This window comes from Leuresthes tenuis, unplaced genomic scaffold, assembly GCF_036924035.1.
Source record: "Leuresthes tenuis unplaced genomic scaffold, fLeuTen1.0.hap1 SCAF_16, whole genome shotgun sequence".
Classification (NCBI taxonomy): Eukaryota; Metazoa; Chordata; class Actinopteri; order Atheriniformes; family Atherinopsidae; genus Leuresthes; species Leuresthes tenuis.
In genome coordinates, this window is record NW_027325370.1 from 28,584,936 (window position 1) to 28,607,068 (window position 22,133).

Genomic DNA, 22,133 nt, shown 5'->3' on the forward strand with positions numbered 1-22,133 from the left:
GCCTCCACTTCTGGCATCCTCTATACATTCATTACCCCCTACCCGAACCAGGGTTTGAATCCCATTTCTACTCATCTTTACCAATTCTATTTCTACCCCCTACCCGAACCAGGGGTTGAATCCCATTTCTACTCATCTTTACCAATTCTATTTCTACCCCCTACCCGAACCAGGGGTTGCATCCCCACCCTATGACTGGTGTGCAGTTGGTGAGAGGCTGGGGTAGCTTGTGGTTGTGGAAAAAAAAAAAAGATGGTTGTTGTGGTGTGAGGAGCAGTGATGGCTGGCATTAGGGGAGTGACTCTGGGACACCAGTGATCACTGTCTAGCCTCCTGGAGGTGTTGTTGGCCCAACTAGACGAAACAAGGTTCCCACCTGATGACCTCAATGACATGTTGGTCAGCACTGCTCACTGGTCTAGGGGGATTATAGGGAATTATTCACCAAGTCTGGTCCATTTTTTCTTTAGCACAAGTTTCTTTTGTTTTCCTTGAATGAAACATGGTCGATATACTTTGATACATTACATTCATCCAACTTTTGACAGACAATACGAATAGGCAATGACAACGAGAATTGCGCCGCATTGAACCAATCACGTAGCTGGAATAGAGCCATGCCAGCAGCTAGTCGCTTGTTTGTGCTGCTGCAGCTATATATAAAAAAGAAAAGAAAAAAAGAAAATGAGTGCTCCCTCGGAAGAAACGACGGAAGACACAGCCCAAGGCGTACGGGATGACATGGTTCATAAGAAGGGCCCGAAAAGTTCGGTGGTGTGGAGGTATTTTGGTTTCTTGAAGTCCGACACGAAACAGAATAGTGTGCACTGCAAATTATGTCGAGCACATGTTCCAACAAAGACAGAGAACACCGCTCATCTTTTTCATCACCTGAAGCAGCGCCACCCGTTTGAGCACAGAGAATGCAAACTTTTACAAACACAGCCCGGAACAAGTGCTATTCTTCCCCAATAATAAGGCCTGTGCAGCAGCAACAGAAGACCACAGTCTGCTTCATCCAGCGCCATGCGTATGACAAAAAAATAATTAATTAATAAAAAAATGTATAAATAAATCACTGCTGAAAATATGACAGTCATATTACAAATGCAGTAGCTTATTATATTGCAAAAGACATGCTACCAATAAGCACAATGGAAAATAAGAGGTTCAAGTGGATGCTAAAAGTTATGGACCCGATATATATCAATATCGACTGATATAAAAAACTATTTTTTAAAAATATCCCCTCATATCGCACAGCCCTACTTTGAAGTCATTATTCTTTCTCTGGAAACCAGAAATAGCTTTTAAAAAAAATTTCACATCAATTCATCCAACAGTTGTTGAAATATTTCAGCCTACACCACATTAGACAGTTCACCTCATCTGACTCTCCAGAGTTGAGCTGTGAGCTAAAAGCAACGCTTCAACCTGCAATGCTACATACTTAGCTGTATGTAGCATTGCAACTTACAAGCATACCCCAACAGGTAAATTTTGTTGTGCAGTGCTGGTATATAAACCATTACGGTCTGAGTCAGTGGGACCATCCCTTCTGAATGAATCTCTATGAAACAGTGTAATTTAACAGTCCATCCTTGGAGCAGCAGCCAAAAGGAACAAACAAACACTCTTTAATTTGTTGATATGAATAATCCTATAATTGAAACAATCTGGCTGAAATTGCAGAGGGGGCTACCGTTGAGAAGCCAATAACAGAGTCAGCTGGAATCAAAAACACTTATTCCCTAAAAGTACAGTTATTGTCATGTTGAAGGCTGCAATATGCATAAACAGTCGTTTAGCCTGGGTGGAGGTTATAAGTGTGGAAGGACACATTCAGAGATAAATATTTGCAGTCATGCTTCTGCCTAAAGAAGGTCTGTGTGTATGTTCGTGTGGGTGTGTGACCTTAAAGTAGCCCCCTTTAATTATCTGCTCTAGAGTTCAAAGAGAAATAGCTCACCATTTTTTTTTTTTACAAGATATTGAGGCCATGACAGCGTAAGACATTTTAATCACATTAGTTGCCCCAACTTGTTTGAAGTTTGTTGATTGACGCTGTTCATGGATTTCAAAACAAGACAACACTGACCCACAAGCAAATATCAGAGGCTGAATGGGTTAATCTGATTTTAGACAGAAACTGAGAAAAAATAAAAACCAGAGCCCAACAGCTTGCTCCCTGAATGTTGATGTAAAACAGAGCAGTGTTATAGAGTATCCTTTGGTGCAAAAAAAGAAAAAACAGAGTACCTTCTGAACTGTGAAGCTCAGGAGCTGTAAAGCAATGTACGGTCAAATGCGAACAACTGCACAAAGTATTGTGAATAAGGTTAAGAAGAGTAGCAGAACAGTGTGAAAAGTGTTTAAGCAGGCCATTGTAAGAGAGCAGGATGACAGGAAAAGGTGCGTGAGTGAAGAGCTGAGAAGATTAAGCCTTGAGCTATGAGCACATCTATGAGGATGACTGTCTGATCTCTGACTGTAAACCAACTGACAGTAAAGTCCCGCGCTACACCCGTCTTATCTAATGTGATATACACACTGTCATATTTCCATATTTACCTGTGCTAAGCGGGCAGAGTCTCCACATTTGGATGCTTTCTTGTTGGGAACATTAAAATCACTTTGTTCACATCACAGTGTTTACTTAACATCTGTTAGGTAATAAAATCAACAATTTGGATCACATGACTCTACTGTTCTGATCCGCTCACAAAACCTCACAGTAACTTTCAACCAATTAGTCGTGTCTACATGACACTAAAATGTTTTTTTTTTCCAATTATTGTTTTAACCTGAGAAAAAACAAACTGGCTTTTAAAATGCACGCAAATATGTTAGTCCTTATAATATGAAACTGAGCTTCTCAAAACTGGGCTATCAGTGTTGGATGGCTAAAATTGGGCCTGAAAAACCAGCTCATTAAGATTACATGTCAAGTTACTTCAACAATTACAGACTGTCGCTCTGCTCCAATAAAATCCTGATTTCATCTGACAAAAATCACCTTTGGAGAAACTTTAAGACAAAGTCTGTGCAATGAATTTGGCGATACTTAGACGATTGCAGAGAAAGTTGAACCAGCAGAATGTCTTGAACACAACCCCAGAGTCTACAGCGTCATGTCGGACGTACTTTGGTCAATAGCTTAATTCCCATCCTGTAGGGACACGGACTGTGGTCTGATTGAATGGCTAGGTCAAACTTACAGTAGCTCAACTCAAATGTGTATGTCACCAGTCTGGGGTTTTGACTGTCATTTTGGGCCCAAATAGGGAGTGGTTTTCATCCAGAATTAAAGCTTCAAAAACACTGTTGCCAGGCCCACAGAAAAAGTAGACAACTGGCCATTATGAGATAAGCACTTTTGTCTGTCACACACAGCAAGGAGGCAACGACGGAGACAGTGAACGCAGGTGAAGTGTAAGATTACGTTTCTCTATAGCTGACAACAACTAAGGGGGGGGGGCAAAAACATTGAGAGCAAAGACCATGAGAAATGTTTAATCCCATTAACTGTTCAACAAGGTGAAAGATGAAGAGAAGCAGCATTTCAAACTGCTCCCAAACACCATCTGCTTCTTCTGCAGATCTACAGTGCAATTTCAAGGCCGATATGAATTCTAAAGGCATCCTGACATGCTGGTAGAGCATCTTCATTATACCTTATTTGAATGTTCTGTACAATTTTGCTCAAGTAGCAAGTACCATATGCATACTGTGGCTCTCTCCATCACTGCTGAGATGTCTCAATGAAGCCACCAATAGCTCTTTTACACAGTGGCTGTCCATTACTGGTGCATAAAAAATAAATCATCCTTGTTAAGCTGACCGTACCGAACTTCATGAGTCTATATTTGCGAATTACAAAAAAAATACTTTTTTTTTTCTAGCGTTTTAACTTGAATTAAAGGGAACCTTTAATACCCTGCTCTCTCCTGTTATATGGATATACTCGGATCTCCAGTTATCTAAATATCTTCCGAAGGACGCCGACTTTCACCAAACTGTTCTCAGTGAGTAGATGAACGGATTTTATGCCAGAAGTAAGGTCTAGGTTTAAAAATACCGGAGTTCCCCTTTAAAGCCATCCCGGAGTGTTTCATACAATTTTGTGTAGCTGCTTTCAGAAACCTCCTCATAGTTCTCTTAACCGCTGGAGGAAGGGTCCCCCCTCGTTTGGGGTCCGCAGTCAATCACAGTTCACAGAATGGCATTTCTTTTTTGAAACACCTACTTCAGAGTAGGAGCATTCCCAATAAGAGCGGACCGTCTGCGACCTGTACAGTTTTGTTCTAGAGACATTGCCATTACAAAATAAGAAAGAAATTTGTGAAAAGTCATCCGTGCATAATAAAAAGAAGAAAAAACAGCTCTCATTGTTTGAGATTCTGACAAAAAAAAAAAAAAAAAAACACTGGACTGGGACTGAAGCTCAAGGTTTATCGAAGTTACATGCTTCAGAAGAATTACAATATGATTCTTACCCATCTACCACCTGCCCATTAGATCACTTCAGAATTCCTATCTGAAGTATGAATACAGCCAAAGAAGAAGCTCTTGAAGGTACGTTGCACCCCAAAAACTTCAGAGAGCCCCTTAAAACTGTTTGGTCCAAAAGAGTTTCATGGCTCAACTATAACCGACATGTTACTTAGTTCCTCAGCAATTGCCACTTTGGAGTCCAAGTTTGTTTCCATGCTAAACTGATCATTTAGGCGTAGCGCTCTGGTTCCAAACAATAGGGTGTGGTAGGCTGCAAACTTTGCACATCTGGTGACAACAAATATGGGTAAATGGCGTTAAATGATGAGAGAATAATTCCTTAACCGTGATGACCATGATACAAAATCTATCAAGGAACAACAACTTAACATGAAAATGACAAGACTTCAGCAGCCTTTTTGACAGTAAAACGCCCTCGGAAAGAGATAAATACTACAACATCTTCAAATAACTAAAAGGATCACCATCCCTAGTCTTTTTTTTTTTATTATTTATTCAAAATAGACCTATGACTGTAAATATAATGAAAAAGTCTGCTTGTCATAGGATTTTATGGACTCTTTAGAGTGGTAAAATTTAAATACAGGAAGGGAAATAATGAGATGCAAGGAAGGAAACGTGTTTTCTGTCAGACACAACAAAGAGGGTCGCTGCATCGGTGTTCTATCTGGCTTTTCATTTGGGCCCACAAGACATTTCAAGTTCAGTCAAAGGAGAAAGAACAAAAAGCTGTGATACAGAGTAGACTGGCACTTACTGTGAAACAAAAAAGGCAGACTTGTAGTCTTTTGGAGGCTTTAAAACCTACATTACCACCATAGCCATCGACATTAGCGACATCAAAGGCAGTGCAGGGATTTCATAAACCAAAGAAATGTTTTCATTAAAAAAAAACATTGCACAAAACTGAGATAATTATTCTTAAGCAGTAGGAGACCACTGAGGGGAAAAAAGCAGAGCAAACTGTGACCTGAGATGGCATCAGGAAAAGGCAGAAATGCAAAGAGAGGAAAAGAGAAAGGAAATCACAATGGAACAATGGAGAGACAGTCCAAATAAGGCAGTTTCAACTGTAACAAGCCATGTGCCAGGCCAAAAATCACTAACAAACGCACACGTGTGCACAAAGACACATAACATGGCCCACGCAACCAAATTACATCAGTCCAGTCAGACTCCAGAGTTGCAGCAGAGACTGAGCAGCCTTCCAAATTTTCCCCAAGAGCTCTGCAGTTTTTCCAGATTAAATCCGACAGAGATCAATTCAGAAAATAACCTCACCATGGGGTTCCTCTCACAGCACTTGTGTAACTTATTTCATCATGTCGATTTCTTGATTCTCATTTATATTTGAGTATTTTCTGAGTCATGTGTTATGCATGGAATGGACCTCATCCTTTATGTTAACGTGGTAGTGAAGTCCTTGTAGGGCCAAGAGAATATAAATGAAGCTACTTCAATTCTATGACGACGAGGTAAACTCAATCTACTGATGACATGAGGAGTCATGATCAAAGTCAGTCAATGAAGAGACTTTTCTTTACTTTTTTTATGCCATTTACAATGCAAATGACAATTTATTAGAGTGTCGAAGCCTCTATATGGAGCTTACAGTTATTTATTAGCAAAGCTTGAATAGTAAACTAATATCTGTACAAAGTTGATTGTTATAATAATAAAAATGTCACATATTTATAGAATGACCCAAAGCTTTTAACTAAACCAAGTTAACGCCTGAATCTCAAAGAATTCATTTAGACCAAAGTTTCACTCTCTGGTTGCTACACAAACACTTTTGATATCATAATAGTGAATCATTTTGGTTACAGCTGAGATGCACAGTGTGTGTTTTTGTTTTTTAGTGAAGGGCAGAGACTAGACAAGACATATGGTCCCAGATTAGACGTGTGTTTAAGACGAGCTTAAGACTTTGGTGGCCTGAAACACTGAGGGGTTCCAGACTCAACCAATTAAGGCTGCTAAACTTTAACTCAATGCTTACTTTACTTACTGCATGAACCCATGAGCTGCCGGCACAGCGTACGTTACACACGAACATGTAAAGTCAGAGAGCCAAGCACTTTGAAAAGAGCTGAAAGACTTTGTCAAATCTATAATACTCACACACCAACTTTAAACTTTGAGCAGTTTTTCTTACAATTGTTACAACTTATTCTAGACAGAAAGTCCATCTTAGACAGAAATTCTGAGTGGGAGTACACAGGAGTCCAGGAACACAGCAGTAAATTGTATTTGCTGAAGATTTACAAGTGGAGAATATTCATCATCTCATCATCCTTTAACAAGTGGAAAAACTCCAGATCAGAGAGTACTATCCCCTCTGACTAAAATATCCCTGCTGGAGGCACAAATAAATATTCAGGTCACTTGCCAAATCCAGCCATTAGCTTTGATGACTGGAGGAAAGTCTGACACAAAGAACTGGTGCCTGAGGATCAAAGTCTAGAGAGCTGCTCTGTTCCCCTTCCCATCAGACTTCTCACCGTTCAGACTGAGTTGCATATGGTGTTTCTTTTGGAATAAGCGTGCAGGCGACTGATTTTAAAATGCTGACCTGTCCCACAGCATACCAGGTTAAGATTAACTAAAAAGATCCTCAACAGATGACCAGATCATTTCTACTCACTCAGTCTCAGTCTGAGCCCAAGCCAGCTCCTCGGAGGCGATTTGTGCAGAACTGAATTCATGGTCCACTTGTTTGGCACCATCTGTGCACGCAGTCCTTCTTGAAACCGACACCAGCTTCTCACAGGTCCGTTGGCTCGAACGTGGCAGGCTCGAACGACGATCGGTCGCAAATGTTTGCGAAGCGCTCTGAACTCTACGTCATATTCATCTTTCTTGTCTGTCGCGGTGTAAAACTACAAGGCAGCGCGCTCGGGCTGTAGGATGAGGTCGGTGGCGAGCACAATGCTGCAGCTCATATCACGGTGAACACAAGGTAAAAAGTGGCAAAAGGCATCCCGCGATACACACGACGGAAATTTAGCACCGATCTAATAACCGCGGCAGGGTACGGCTTGATCTGCTGCTGTCTGCACGCATGCATAAAGAAATGTCGACGTCCACAGGGAGAGAGAGAGAAAAAAATCCTCTGCTGGTGAAGCTCGGTCTGTGGATTACGAGGACAAACCTTCTCCGGGGCCTTTGAAGCCACACGTCCGTGGATGGATTTCTTCTTTTTTTGCCAACTTTATACAACGCGCAACTGAAGCCGAACTCTTATTTTTCCGCCGCGTAGTGTCACCGCCTTCTCTGATCGGCCATCGCTCCCCCTCCATTCATTCAGACAAACTGGGTCCACAAAGACTTCGTGCGGTTTGTCTCGAGCAGCGCTACGTTGCTGATAGAGGCGCCAGGTGCCCACAATACATGCACTCAAAAGCGGGCACGAAGCAGCCCATTATGTCCTGACTGAGTTTTGTCCGCACAGAATATTTAGATATTTACAGAAGCACGTGCGGTCCCCACATTGTGACGAAAAAATGAATAAATAAATCACTGAGAGTCAATATCCTGAGATAGTGTCTGTAACATTCAGAGGCACCAAGTCAGAATCTTGAAATACTAAATTAGAAAAATTGTAATCCCAGAAATTCGGTGATACTGGGTCAGAGTGTGAGGTCCAGACTACATTTGTTGACAGGGGAAATATCCTCAGGCTCAATAATGGCTCCGGTTTAATTGCCCATCTGGACTGGATGCATGATTATGGACACTCAGTGGGCCGCAACTGAGTCACATTCGCAAGAAGCTTTTCTATCCTCGTTTTAATTTCTCATATAGGTTTTATGTAGGGCAAGGTGTGCTTAAACTGGGTTGTATGTCCAAGACACATCTAGGTCGCAGACTTAGTTTCTGTAGGTTATACATGGGGACTGAAGGGCCTTGAATACAGGTTCCAAGTGGGTCTGTCCATGGCTTCCATGATGGCACATATAACAAAATGGATCAAAGAACCAAGCAGGAGCAAATCAGACTTTTGACGGTTTTCGGTCTGCACACAGGTGACTATTTGCCATTTGAACAACTAGGCGTACTCTTGTTTGAATGCAATATGTATCTGTTTGAAAAACCCAATTCATAACCCATTTGAAAATCAATTGTGAATTGTTAAGTCAGGATAATATGAGTTGAATTCAAATACTTGAAGATGGAAAACTAATTTACACATCACCTCTCTGTCCCGGGGCCAACACAAACAAAAACATGCACATTCACCATCAATTCAGAATCATCCATCAATCAAACATGCATGTTGTTAACTATAGAAGGAAGCTGGAGTACCTGAGGGGAGGCCGCACTGGCACAAGGAGAACATGCACACAGAAAGGTCACAGCTGAGGTTTGAACCACCAGGAACCTTCTTGCTGTGAAGCACAGAGTGAACTACTACAATGAGTGCAGTATGTAGACTGTATGAAAATAGCAGCTTCATGTGTTCTTGTGTTGCAGTGTTCAACTGTGGTCTTCTAAACCAGACGTATAGGTACTGTCAGGCCTCGATAGAATATTAGCTTTTGAAATGTAAATGTAATTAAAATACATGTAATTTCTGGACATTCTAAAGGTTAGATTAAAGATGGAGTCATCAGTGACTTTTAAAAGTTTATTTATATATTTTATCAAGACAAATTTGCTCTCAGAATAGAACAAATGTTCACTTAGTCTGCAATGTCAGAATATAAACTACTGGAGCCATTTTCTTTAGAGAAAAGGTGTAGGTCCTTCATACTTTTCTTGTTAATGCTCAGTTTTAATCAGATCAATAACTACCACAAATAAAAATGAGAACTAAATCAACGATAATAAAGTAAGAGATACTTTTTTGCCGATACATTTAACAGTTCCTTTCATAATCAGCTATTCTGGCAAGTGCTTTCTTACCTCAGTAACATATAAAAAAAAATAGGGGCCAAGTTGAAGTTTTTTCAATCCCTTATGTTTTGTCTGCTCACCAGCCCAAATCTCCAGATTGATTCACTTCAATACACAGTAAAGAATTACTACAAAGCGCACAATAAAGATGCTGAAATGCTGTATCTACAGAGGGATTTCAGTTTGGTTTGTATGAGGTCTCTGAGGAAAACATCTGACCTGACAAAGCCAAAACGATGGCTCTGCCAAAATAAATCTGTGTTGTTTGTTTGCTCCCAGCCTCAATAAAAGAGCGGGGAACTGCGAACAAAGAGAGGCAGGGGGCAGAGGGGGGACGTTTAAATGGTCCACTCAGATTTGCAGTTGTTCTCAATTTGCATCATGAATCATAATGGTTAATTACCATCACAGCCCGGTGCACAGATGGTTTTTATTGCAACTTTCCTGCCCTTGAGCCACTTTGACAATTAATATCTTTCACTGTTCAAAGGTTCATAGCAAAGGCGCCACATTAAATGTCTGCTGCCCCCTTGAGGAAAAAAGCTAGAACTTGCAAACCAACAAAATCTTTATTTTTTTATCTCTTATATCTCACACAGATCAGCATAAGAAAGTGTAAACAAACAGTAACAATAAGGTGGTCCTTTTGAAGACCTTATATCAGCCTAACAGCATTAAAAATTGAGACATTTCAGTAAAGCCTCTGACTGGCATACAAACACGATACTGACAAACCTGCCTCCTTTACAGACCCCTACTCAGCCCGCCCTGCCCTCCTCTTCCATGTTTGCTGGATGTAAGAATAAACCAAGTGGAAAGGGTTTCCTGTGGACATTATATCCCAAAACACAAGACAAAAATGAACAAACTCCTTGACTAAATCATGGACTATCCTGAATAGTGTGATCATTTAAACTTGCTGTTGTCTTGAAGAAATGCATATGTATATATGACTCATAACTAACAGTTCCAACAACCACCAGTGATACAATCGATTCAAAAGAAACAAGCACAAAGTTTGAACCAAATTTATTTTCCGTTTAATATCTGGCAGGTTTTTACTTCTGGAATGTAACCAGCAAAGAAAAGACATCAGACAAGAGCTTCAAATACAAGGTATTCAATTCTATGTGTCCATGAGAGATACAGAAACTTTGAACTCCTTCTCGGTGCCACCATGTCAGTGCAGGAGCTGGCTGTAAGACGTGAGAGCATAAAAGCTGAAGAGTTGGGATGTATGAGGATGGCAGCCATCTCCTCCAGCAGAGTCCAAACTCAGCTTCAGTTGCGCACATTCACAGGCCAGTGCTGACTGGTTTATTGTATGACAAGTCAACAAATGTGAAAAGCAAAATAAATGCTGTGTGGAAATGTCATTGCATTCCTGTTTGACTGGGCCTTGTAAGGCCCTTGAAGACTCTCAACTTTCCTGCACCGGTGAGATCAAAGCTGTAGTCTGTAGTAACATAGGGCATCTCCCCTTCAAAGCCAGACTGCAATAGAAAAAAACTTTCCAAGTCAAGATGAAGACAGATATACCACTTTATAACCAGTCCTAGCATTTAAAACCCATCGTGTATAAACTGGCATCTGACCTGTGTTGTGAGGATGCAGGAAGGCAACGAAATCGCTCCCAAAAGGAGGCAGTTGACCTTCCGGAGGACGGAGGGATCTACAGGAGTCAGCAAGAAGTACAAACCTCGTGCCATATCGATACCTCGAAGAACGCCTGCAGGATATTACAAGGTAGTACACATTCAATCTCAACAGTTATGCCACCAAAACCATCAAATCAAACAGAAACATTCTGTCTCTGGCATCTTAAGATCAAATTCCATCTTCACCAGCCCAGCCAAACATTAGCCTGAAATAAAAATTTGCTCGATTTCAATGAAAATCCCTTAAACTATCATTTTGGGCTTAAAGGAACAACATGGGGGATTTACTGACATCTAGTGGTGAAGTTGCATACTCCTGCAAACACTTCAATACTTCAATGCCTCAAACAGGAAAGGAGTAAGTGACACTTTATTATATAGTAACTGTCTTTGCATATGAAAGCCCAGGAGCCTTTATATACCAGGTGATCTGTATTATGATTTAAACTCTGAAAATGGCTGGAACTGAAATGTCAGCTTTTATAGACTGCTGTACAAAACTGTCAAAAGCTACGTTTATGTTACGCAATAAAACTGACTTCGCTATACAAATTTGGTCGGCTGCTTTAGTGCGGTTCTGTCTGGTTGGACATCTCACAAAACTGTGTAGAAATGTTTGTGTATGGACTTCCTGTACACCTCCTAGTGCTATTCTTGCAGTGTAGCGGGGGTCACTTTCTCAGTAGTGACACCTAATGTTAGGAAGAAGGCTGCAGCGAGTTCAGCGTGTGGAAATGGTTATGATGACACAATTTGTTGGCACAATGACCAATGCACACAGATACTGAACATCTTAGTTCGACACAAGGAGTTAGCACTTTAATACTGTTCTACATACTGAACTTTTATGTGTTGAAAACATGCTGAAAGTAACATTTGGTTGGTTTTGTAATCATAATTAATTTTTATATACCCAGAAGTGGACTGCAAGTTAAGCAAGGAGAACAAAAAAAGGAAACGTACCAAAGCCCACACAAGGGCAGATGGGTGCCTGTGACAGCAGGACAGGACCTCCTTTGCTTGCTACTTTCTCTGCCAGGCAGCAGAGTCCCACCAGACTGGCATTAGCAGCATAAAACATGTGAGTGGGAACGACCTCACAATGGATCACACCTAATGCTACTGCTGTATTAGGCACCTGTAGGCACAGAGAGAGAATTGTTTGTGGTGGTCGACACGTTATTCCTCCATTTTGGTTTCATGAAAAAAATTCAAATACTGAAAATGTGTTGTTCTATACGGAGATGGGGACATAAGAAGAGTATGTTATTAAACTATTCCAATAACACACACAATTCATATGCATATTTTAAAATACCTATGAAGGAGCGCATTAATAGGGCAGCCCATTGGTAAATCATTGTGAACGTGGTGATTTTGATCACAATTTGATCTAATGAGATCAAAAAAAATATTGGGAATCTCTTCAACAATGCAAGGACATGTTTCTCATGTACCTGGTATGGGGTAAGGCTGTGCAGAGGTCTAACTGGTCCAGGATCAGGAGACTGCAGCTGACTCAGGTAAGCCAGCAATGACAGCTCTCTGTGTTCATTAGTGCGCTGGTGTTTCCTGTCAAATACATCATTGTTACAAGAAGCCAGGGGTTTGGAATACTGAAAGATTTCAACCGTCAAATCAAAACCAACTCAAGCTGACAGCCGTGCACTTACGCTGTTCCTTGCCGTGCCACACCTTGAAAATCTGATTGGACAATAAGGTGAGAGTAGTTTCTGGGGGGGCAGTGGCTCTCTGTAAACTCATCCAGGGCAGTCTGGGAAGGTGGGTGCGTCTGGCAGCCCTGTGCTGTCCTCAGGAACTCTGGAGTGAGCGCGGGACACTGGGTGGTACCACTATGACTGAGCTGGATGACATGTGAAACTGGGAGGAAGCGAATAATGTCCACCAACAGCTGGAGTCCAAATCCTGTGGACAGAGAGGACAGACATTTCTTACTGTTTCTTTAGTTCTCAATATAGCTTCAGTTTGTAACAGAGGGGAGCCTGAGCTGACCTTTGACCCAGCCCATTGTGTTGATAATGACGGGCGTCTCTCTGCTCTGGGAGCGACGACGCCACAAGGACTTCAGAGATTCCAGGTAACGGTCCAAGTCTGACTCGCATGACGACTGACCGTAGAAGATGGTGTGCTCTGGTGTGCGCTGGTGTGTGAACGGAGGACCTGAAAAACAACACAGCACAGGCCTTCTGATACCTCCTTACTCAAACAGCACAGAGGTGACATGCTGAGAAGATGTTCTGGTACACATTAAAGTCTTATAATGCCACCTTTCAGCAAATCAATGTTAATCTTTCATTTCCACAGAAAGTATCTTTCAGGTGACAGCTAAAAAAATGACCACACAGATCATTCAGGCTTACCTAGTATTACAATAGCTTTTCAGTACAGTCCTCACAGGATGGTTGAGTATCTCGTGTTCTAAATTTCTAAATTTTCTAAAGGGAATTTCTGCTGACCTCTTTCGGCAAGAATTAATTTATTAACAGAGAGAAACCGCTGACACGTTTGTATAAGCCTGTGTGCATAGAATATAACCAAACTGAGACAACAGCTACTCTGTTTAAACTTACTTTGAGCGTGTTGTTCTGTTCTTCGCTATTTTTCTTAAGACAATGTTGATTTTATGCTGCAAAGCTGTTGCCTGGAAAATGACCTACTTGTAAGTTAGCCTGTTAATGTAGGTGTCACAGAGGCACAAATGGCAAAACGAATATAAAGCAACTGCCTCAGCTGGTTAGTTTTAAGTAAATCATGTCATCAATAAACTCCAACAAACAATGAGGTAAATTTGTTTTTTTTGTCAAGCTTTAAGAGCCGCTTGTTTAAAGCAGGTGCTTGACAGCAAATACACAGATAAAAATGACTTTTTAGCTGCTGTACTTCTTCTTGCTTCTTTAAACCAGAGGATGCAGACTGCTTTCTACTCTGGGTAATACATTGATGCTGGAAAAGTACCTCATACAACCCACTTCACGAGGGTTAAAAAAAGCCTCTTGTGTTTGATCTTCCAAACGACAAAACATTTTGTGTGCCAAGACGCTTCAAGTTAGCAAAGACAACACCTCAATCTCTGCTTTGTATTCATCTCTGTGGCTCACTGTGGAGAGCCGTGAGTAACGGCTGTTGTTTTGCTCATTTTCAGCTCATCGCGGATTTGCTTGTGAAGCGAGCAGGCGGTCCAGTTGGAAGGGGGCTGCAGGAGCGGCTGCTTTTCACAGCTTACATCTCAAGAGTTTTACAAAAATCACAGAACACTATCAAAATGCTTTTTCATCAAAATTTCATTTAGACATTTTATTTGCTTTCTTGCAGATTTGAAAGAAATCCCTTTCCTATCTACGATCCCGTTTATAGCTTCTGCTAACGTCTGAAGCATTTGCACGATGACGTCATGTGCACGCTTCGTCTTTTGGCTCAGAATGTTTCCAAAATGGCGTTGAGGCAGAAGTGCTCCAAAGTTTGGTTATATTTCACCAAAAAGGACAATACTAGGGCCAGCTGCAACACGTGCAGAGCTGTGATCACATCAAAGGGGGAAATACCTCCAACATGGTGAAACATTTGACCACACAGCATGCAGTTACTTTACACAAATGTAAAGTTTTTCACACGCTGCTAAGCGATGGCGACAACTCGCAGGGGAGCTTGTTGCACAGCGTCTTCTGTCTCAAAAGTCCCAGGTAACGGAAAACTTCCAGGTCCTGTTGATTTCAACAGGGCTCTCATGTCTCACGCATTGAGTGTGACAATCACGCTTTTCGGTCTTTTGTCACGCACTCCTGCCACACATTGTATTTCTCACGCTGAAAAAAAAAAGAGTCACGCTTGCATTCAAAACTCAGAACGCGGGCTCAAAGACGGACTCAGAGGCGGGCTCGGAGGCGGGCTCAGAGGTAGGCTCAGAGGCGGGCTCAGAGGCGGGCTCAGAGGCGGGCTCAGAGGCGGGCTCAGAGGCGGGCTCAGAGGCGGGCTCAGAGGCGGGCTCAGAGGCGGGCTCAGAGACGGACTCAGAGGCGGGCTCAGAGGCGGGCTCAGAAGCGGGCTCAAAGACGGACTCAGAGGCGGACTCAGAGGCAGGCTCAGAGGCAGGCTCAGAGGCGGGCTCAGAGGCAGGCTCGGAGGCGGGCTCAAAGACGGACTCAGAGGCGGACTCAGAGGTAGGCTCAGAGGTAGGCTCAGAGGCGGGCTCAGACGCAGGCTCAGAGGCGGGCTCAAAGACGGACTCAGAGGCGGGCTCAGAGGCGGGCTCGGAGGCAGGCTCAGAGGCGGGCTCGGAGGCAGGCTCAGAGGCGGACTCAGAGGCGGGCTCGGAGGCGGGCTCAAAAACGGACTCAGAGGCGGACTCAGAGGCGGACTCAGAGGCGGACTCAGAGGCGGGCTCAGAGGTAGGCTCAGAGGCGGGCTCAGAGGTAGGCTCAGAGGTAGGCTCAGAGGCGGGCTCAGAGGTAGGCTCAAAGACGGACTCAGAGGTAGGCTCAAAGACGGACTCAGAGGCGGACTCAGAGGCGGACTCAGAGGTAGGCTCAGAGGCGGGCTCAGAGGCGGACTCAGAGGCGGACTCAGAGGCGGACTCAGAGGCGGGCTCAGAGGCGGGCTCAAAGACGGACTCAGAGGCGGGCTCAGAGGCGGGCTCGGAGGCAGGCTCAGAGGCGGGCTCGGAGGCAGGCTCAGAGGCGGACTCAGAGGCGGGCTCGGAGGCGGGCTCAAAAACGGACTCAGAGGCGGACTCAGAGGCGGACTCAGAGGCGGGCTCAGAGGTAGGCTCAGAGGCGGGCTCAGAGGTAGGCTCAGAGGTAGGCTCAGAGGCGGGCTCAGAGGTAGGCTCAAAGACGGACTCAGAGGCGGACTCAGAGGCGGACTCAGAGGTAGGCTCAGAGGCGGGCTCAGAGGTAGGCTCAGAGGTAGGCTCAGAGGCGGGCTCAGAGGTAGGCTCAAAGACGGACTCAGAGGCGGACTCAGAGGTAGGCTCAGAGGCGGGCTCAGAGGCGGACTCAGAGGCGGACTCAGAGGCGGACTCAGAGGCGGGCTCAGAGGCGGGCTCAAAGACGGACTCAGAGGCGGACTCAGAGGCAGGCTCAGAGGCGGGCTCAGAGGCAGGCTCGGAGGCGGGCTCAAAGACGGACTCAGAGGCGGACTCAGAGGCGGACTCAGAGGCGGGCTCAGAGGTAGGCTCAGAGGCGGGCTCAGAGGCAGGCTCAGAGGCGGGCTCAAAGACGGACTCAGAGGCGGGCTCAGAGGCGGGCTCGGAGGCAGGCTCAGAGGCGGGCTCGGAGGCAGGCTCAGAGGCGGACTCAGAGGCGGGCTCGGAGGCGGGCTCAAAAACGGACTCAGAGGCGGACTCAGAGGCGGACTCAGAGGCGGACTCAGAGGCGGGCTCAGAGGTAGGCTCAGAGGCGGGCTCAGAGGTAGGCTCAGAGGTAGGCTCAGAGGCGGGCTCAGAGGTAGGCTCAAAGACGGACTCAGAGGCGGACTCAGAGGCGGACTCAGAGGCGGGCTCAGAGGTAGGCTCAGAGGTAGGCTCAGAGGCGGGCTCAGAGGCGGGCTCAGAGGCAGGCTCAGAGGCGGACTCAAAGACGGACTCAGAGGCGGGCTCAGAGGCGGGCTCAGAGGCAGGCTCAGAGGCGGGCTCAGAGGCGGGCTCAAAGACGGACTCAGAGGCGGACTCAGAGGCGGACTCAGAGGCGGGCTCAGAGGTAGGCTCGGAGGCAGGCTCGGAGGCGGGCTCAGAGGCGGGCTCAGAGGCGGGCTCAGAGGCGGGCTCAAAGACGGACTCAGAGGCGGGCTCAGAGGCGGGCTCAGAGGCGGGCTCAGAGGTAGGCTCGGAGGCGGGCTCAGAGGCAGGCTCGGAGGCGGGCTCAAAAACGGACTCAGAGGCGGACTCAGAGGTAGGCTCAGAGGCGGGCTCAGAGGTAGGCTCAGAGGCGGGCTCAGAGGTAGGCTCAGAGGCGGGCTCAGAGGCGGCCTCAGAGGCGGGCTCAAAGACGGACTCAGAAGCGGGCTCGGAGGCGGGCTCAGAGGCGGGCTCAGAGGCGGGCTCAGAGGCGGGCTCAGAGGCGGGCTCGGAGGCGGGCTCAGAGGCGGGCTCAGAGGCGGGCTCAAAGGCGGGCTCAGAGGCGGGCTCAGAGGCGGGCTCGGAGGCGGGCTCAGAAGCGGGCTCAGAAGCGGGCTCGGAGGCAGGCTCAGAGGCGGGCTCAGAGGCGGGCTCGGAGGCGGGCTCAAAGGCGGGCTCAAAGACAGGCTCAAAGACAGGCTCAAAGACAGGCTCAAAGACAGGCTCAAAGACAGGCTCAAAGACAGGCTCAAAGACAGGCTAGGAGGCGGGCTCAGAGACGGGCTCAAAGACGGGCTCAAAGACGGGCTCAAAGACGGGCTCAAAGACGGGCTCAAAGACGGGCTCAAAGACAGGCTAGGAGGCGGGCTCAGAGACGGGCTCAAAGACGGGCTCAAAGACGGGCTCAAAGACGGGCTCAAAGACAGGCTAGGAGGCGGGCTCGGAGGCGGGCTCAAAGACAGGCTAGGAGGCGGGCTCGGAGGCGGGCTCAGAGGCGGGCTCAAAGGCGGGCTCGGAGGCGGGCTCAGAGGCGGGCTCAGAGGCGGGCTCAGAGGCGGGCTCAGAGGCGGGCTCAGAGGCAGGCTCAGAGGCAGGCTCAAAGGCGGGCTCAGAGGCGGGCTCGGAGGCGGGCTCAAAGACGGGCTCAGAGGCGGGCTCAGAGGCGGGCTCAAAGGCGGGCTCAGAGGCGGGCTCGGAGGCGGGCTCAGAGGCGGGCTCAAAGGCGGGCTCAAAGGCGGGCTCAGAGGCGGGCTCGGAGGCGGGCTCAGAGGCGGGCTCAGAGGCGGGCTCAGAAGCGGGCTCGGAGGCAGGCTCCCGCATACCTGTAGCTACCCCTTTCATCAATTATATATAACTGGATGAGAACCGAATCGATAAGTAATATTGATAACTGCTAAATTCTTAACAATTTCCATCCCTGCTCCTATCATAATAAAAACAAAGTCATGAGATGATACTTGTTGTGATTTGGTGCAACATAAATAAACTAAGCCAGAGCTCTGTATTTGTATAATGTCTTAAAAAAATTTAAAAGTCAGGAGGCGATGTAAAAACAAGTTGTGCTGGACCGTTTCTTAGCTGTGACCAGTGGTGTGAAGCAAGTTAATGGAAGGATGTAAGAAGTAGCCCGGCACATAGCTAGCCATGCAATGACAAATTTATGGTTTTACACTTTTACATGTATTTAACAAAGCAGATGTTATGTTCAACACAAAGAGCAGGTGTCATGTCATTTAATTTAACAATATGGAAACTGATCAGCAGATATTGTTCCACGTGGGCACAACTAAACAGTTTGACACTCTCCAAACTAAATTAAAGTTAACTGAAGTAAACCAATGCCTCCTGCAACATGTAACATTGTATATCTAACATCAGCACTGACTATGAGGCTGTGGACTTTTAGGTGGTTTTAGAGAGGTGCTTAACTGTGTCCAATATTACACAATAAACAAACAAACAAAAAAAAAACAACAGCGGCATAGAGTAAAGAAATGTGGAGCAACCAGAGAAGAACAGGAAAAAAAACCTACCCAGAAGTGGTTCACTGACAGTCAGCAAAGACAGACAACCAGCAGGGGTGAATTCTGTTTGACCAAGGTCCCCTTCCAAATAGTCCACACTAGCAGTACTAGCAGAAAATAAAAATGAGATGAATTATTCAATAAATATCAGAACATGCCATTATTTGTTTTTACAAGAAGCATCTGTAATAAGCTTTATAGAATATACAGAGAAACAGAAGACGAGCAGTGATACGTAAGCATCAGCTTCAGCACTTAATCTCATTTTGAGGGATGGACAATCATACAAATAGTATAAAAACACCAGGAAACATTTAACATGTGCAAATAAAAGCAAAGTGTCTTTGTGAGAACTTACTGATTTAGTAAGGTATTGACGAGGAAGCGGATAAATGTTGACTTGCCCACATTCTTGATCCCACATACCAGGATAACAGCACAACCTTCCATGTCTCCTGTCAATGGAAGGTATGTCTCTGGTGAGTCTCCAGGTAATCATGAGGGTGTGTTTACTTGCGTGTGTTAGTTGCATGCGTGCAACGGTTCAATGTCAGCTTCTGACTTTCGCTGCAGCACTCAACGAAAACATATGAAGCCAACCAATGGCAATCGGCCCATAATACAGCCAAAGTACCACAGAAATATGATGTCAGTTAGGAACGCGTACTTGTCTTATGGTGGAGCCAGAGGGCATCACTATAGTATTCATAACAACTACTAAGAATTTATTGAGACATGGATAAGACCTTTAAAAGTAATAACAGACATTTTTTGGAAATTAAACTAAATTAATTGTAAACTATAGCTGTATAGCTTTTAAACAAAATATTGCACATGGCAGATGTGACATATTTACAGCAGAAGACACGAGGGCATGACGTGTGATAAACAACTGTTCGTTTCACCCAAGTTTTTATACAGGTGAATAAAGACAACTATGAAGATTATGCAGAGATAATATTGCAATTGCAATGATGCTTTTAATTGGTAATGTTGATAGATTTCTCTAGTTAACTCCAATGTTCTCACATTCTATATGTGAACGAGTTTTCTGGAAAACGATCTCTTCAGACAGGGTTGTCCAGAAACTCAATGCAGGGACGAAATTGTATTCTTGTGTGTGTTTTAATGTTTCACCAAAGACATTTTACTCGTCATTGCTCATAAGAAACAGCAGAATGAGCAATACACCCATCATGTTGCCTTTGAGATCACGAAAACAAGATGTGATGTTGATAACTCTCCGTGTACTGAACCCCGTGCAGCATCAACAAGAACCGAGATAAAAATGTTCACGTGTGAAAGTGTTCCAGAGTCTATCATTCTACAATAAAAGCAAGGCGAGCGCTCACCTCTGCATGCGTTCACCACCATGTTGAGGGCATCTCTGTAGCTCCCAGACGTTTTCAGGCCTTCGATGGTGCTGGCCAGGGGAATCATGCCCAAACCATTAAGTGGAGTGTCAAGAACAGCTGACATGAGTTCCCCCTGCAAACATGTGGTAAGCAAGTGCTTTAGTTAGAGAGGCATTTGAAAATTAACTTGAAATTAACTTACAGATGAGTGACAAATTATAGGTAAAACTAATATGAAGCAATATTCTTATGTGGTTGGATTTGGACGAGTTACTGTAAAAATATCAGCCGTCTTACCACGGTGGGGCTGAACAATTCACTGAGATCTGCAAAGCTTGACAGAAAGCGTGTCAGAGGCGTCTCCATTGGTTCCAGTAGGATGACGGACGACGTCGACGTTATCTTCTTTAGCAACTTTTTCCGCGATGCTGCAAAAATGAGATTTTCATTATTTTCTAAGCAACGGTAGCTCAGTGACCAGTCCCAATATGTACTATAAGGAGCTGCTTACCTGATGAAAGATACTTCTGAAGGATGTGTGAAGCCTCTGTTCGGTCATCTCGGCTGTAATCAGAGGTCTCCAGTGCTCTAATTGTGAGGGGACAGTGTGAAGCTGGGGAGAAGAGGGGGTAGGACTTCTGTCCCTCTTCAATGGTGAATCCCATTACTTCTACACGACCATATAAACAGGTCAAAAAGCACTTCCCACGAAAACACAGGGTCTGCAGAGAAAGTAATGCAATCATAGAAATCCTGTAGTCACGGAGATTATTACTGCTACATTCGCTGATTCTATGGAAAAATGCTCTGGTGCATACCTGATGTTTCTGCATGACCAGCACTGAGCGGTTTTGTCTGTCATCTCTCTGTGCGCAGTGATGGAGAGCCTCTCCCTCCAGTCTACCTGGCTGGGCATACTCCATGTCGCCTGAGATCTCCACATGTCCGTTCCCATGAAACGACTGGGAATACTCCTTCCAGTTGTTCAAGTTCTCTGTCTCATCTTCCAAGGTAAACACTGAACTTCCGTTAGCCTGAGAGTATGGTTTCTTACATCCAGACTCAAGAGGGACTATCTTGTGCTGAGATAGAGTCTTTGCTTTATTTTTTAGCCTCTTGACGGAGGGTTTATTCTTCACAGACACCTGGAGCTCCTTTATCATACTGACCATGACAGGACTGGAGTTGAGATCAGACAACTTGATGGGAGGTTTGCACCGCCTGCCCTTCACATCCTTCCATTTCTGAGATTTACCTTTTATCTGTGTGGGTTTGTTCACCTTCATGATCCTGTAATTTGTGAGCGATTAGGTGTGTGGTGATGGTGGAAAACAAGGGGAGGGGGGGTTCTGCGAAGAGAGAAGCAACGTGTTTGATCTAATGCCGTTTCTTTGGCTCCAGAACAAAGTATGTCAACAAACGACATACAATTTGACAAGCTGTTTATTTTAAAAACAACTTAGCCATAGCTAGTTTCACTCTTGTGACAGACAGTTTCGTGGCCGTGGAATCACCAGTTTCTAAACAAGTGAGACTGAATCACGAATCCATTCACCAAACAAAAGAACCAAAAGGCAGACGATAAAGCAACCTGGGTTTTAAACTTGGCGTGGAGTTATCATGGCTAACATCACATACCACACCACAGCCTTTACAATTACCAGCGTTAGCTGCTAGCTAATATTGTTGCAGCCCGACAGATTAAACTTACCCCCCACGTGGGAAAAAACCGCAGCGGTTCAGAAAAGCTCCCTTTGTGTCTTTACTGGCAGGGAAATTTTTATAGTTCATTCATGTGAATCCAAGAAGCTGGACAGTTGTTCTTACAGCACTGCTAGCAGGCTAGTTTGCGTGTGTGAGCCACACAGACGCGATGTTGAGACATTGGATCAGCCGAAAGGACGTACTGATGTAATTGGTTGTTAGGCAACAGAACTGCACGGCAACGTAGTGTACCCCTCTAACTGATCCAATCTAGCACCTACCGCTGGTACTAAATGGTCGACTATAGTTTTTCCATGAGTGTCATTATTTATAAAGAAGTATTTAACAAAATATTCTTCCTCTACACATTTGTCACGCGAGATTAAATATATACTAAAAAATCTCC

The 22,133-nt window shown here is 44.8% G+C and overlaps 2 protein-coding genes across 3 annotated transcripts in view; both read right to left on the minus strand.

Annotated features, from left to right (window-relative positions):
• The window catches only part of plekhg5b (pleckstrin homology domain containing, family G (with RhoGef domain) member 5b), a 73,847-nt gene extending 66,373 nt beyond the window's left edge, over positions 1-7,474 (minus strand). Inside the window, exon 1 of one of the 2 annotated variants that reach the window (XM_072366825.1) lies at positions 7,163-7,468. In XM_072366825.1, the coding sequence (XP_072222926.1) occupies positions 7,163-7,244 (82 nt within the window). In that variant the 5' untranslated portion in view covers positions 7,245-7,468. Of the gene's footprint in view, positions 1-7,162 lie in introns of both variants that reach the window. The other variant, XM_072366826.1, reaches the window with a different exon arrangement.
• A 2,957-nt stretch (positions 7,475-10,431) lies between these two features.
• Positions 10,432-22,017, minus strand: nol9 (nucleolar protein 9). Its single transcript, XM_072366835.1, has 13 exons — positions 21,735-22,017; positions 20,842-21,372; positions 20,535-20,745; positions 20,321-20,451; positions 20,021-20,156; positions 19,027-19,123; positions 18,678-18,775; positions 13,086-13,253; positions 12,746-12,998; positions 12,530-12,644; positions 12,036-12,210; positions 11,010-11,143; positions 10,432-10,907 (listed from the first exon to the last, which is right to left on the minus strand). Exons 2-13 carry the CDS (start codon positions 21,307-21,309, stop codon positions 10,788-10,790), a joined length of 2,106 nt encoding a protein of 701 aa, XP_072222936.1. The 5' UTR covers positions 21,310-21,372; positions 21,735-22,017; the 3' UTR covers positions 10,432-10,787.
• Between the last annotated feature and the right edge of the window lie 116 nt (positions 22,018-22,133).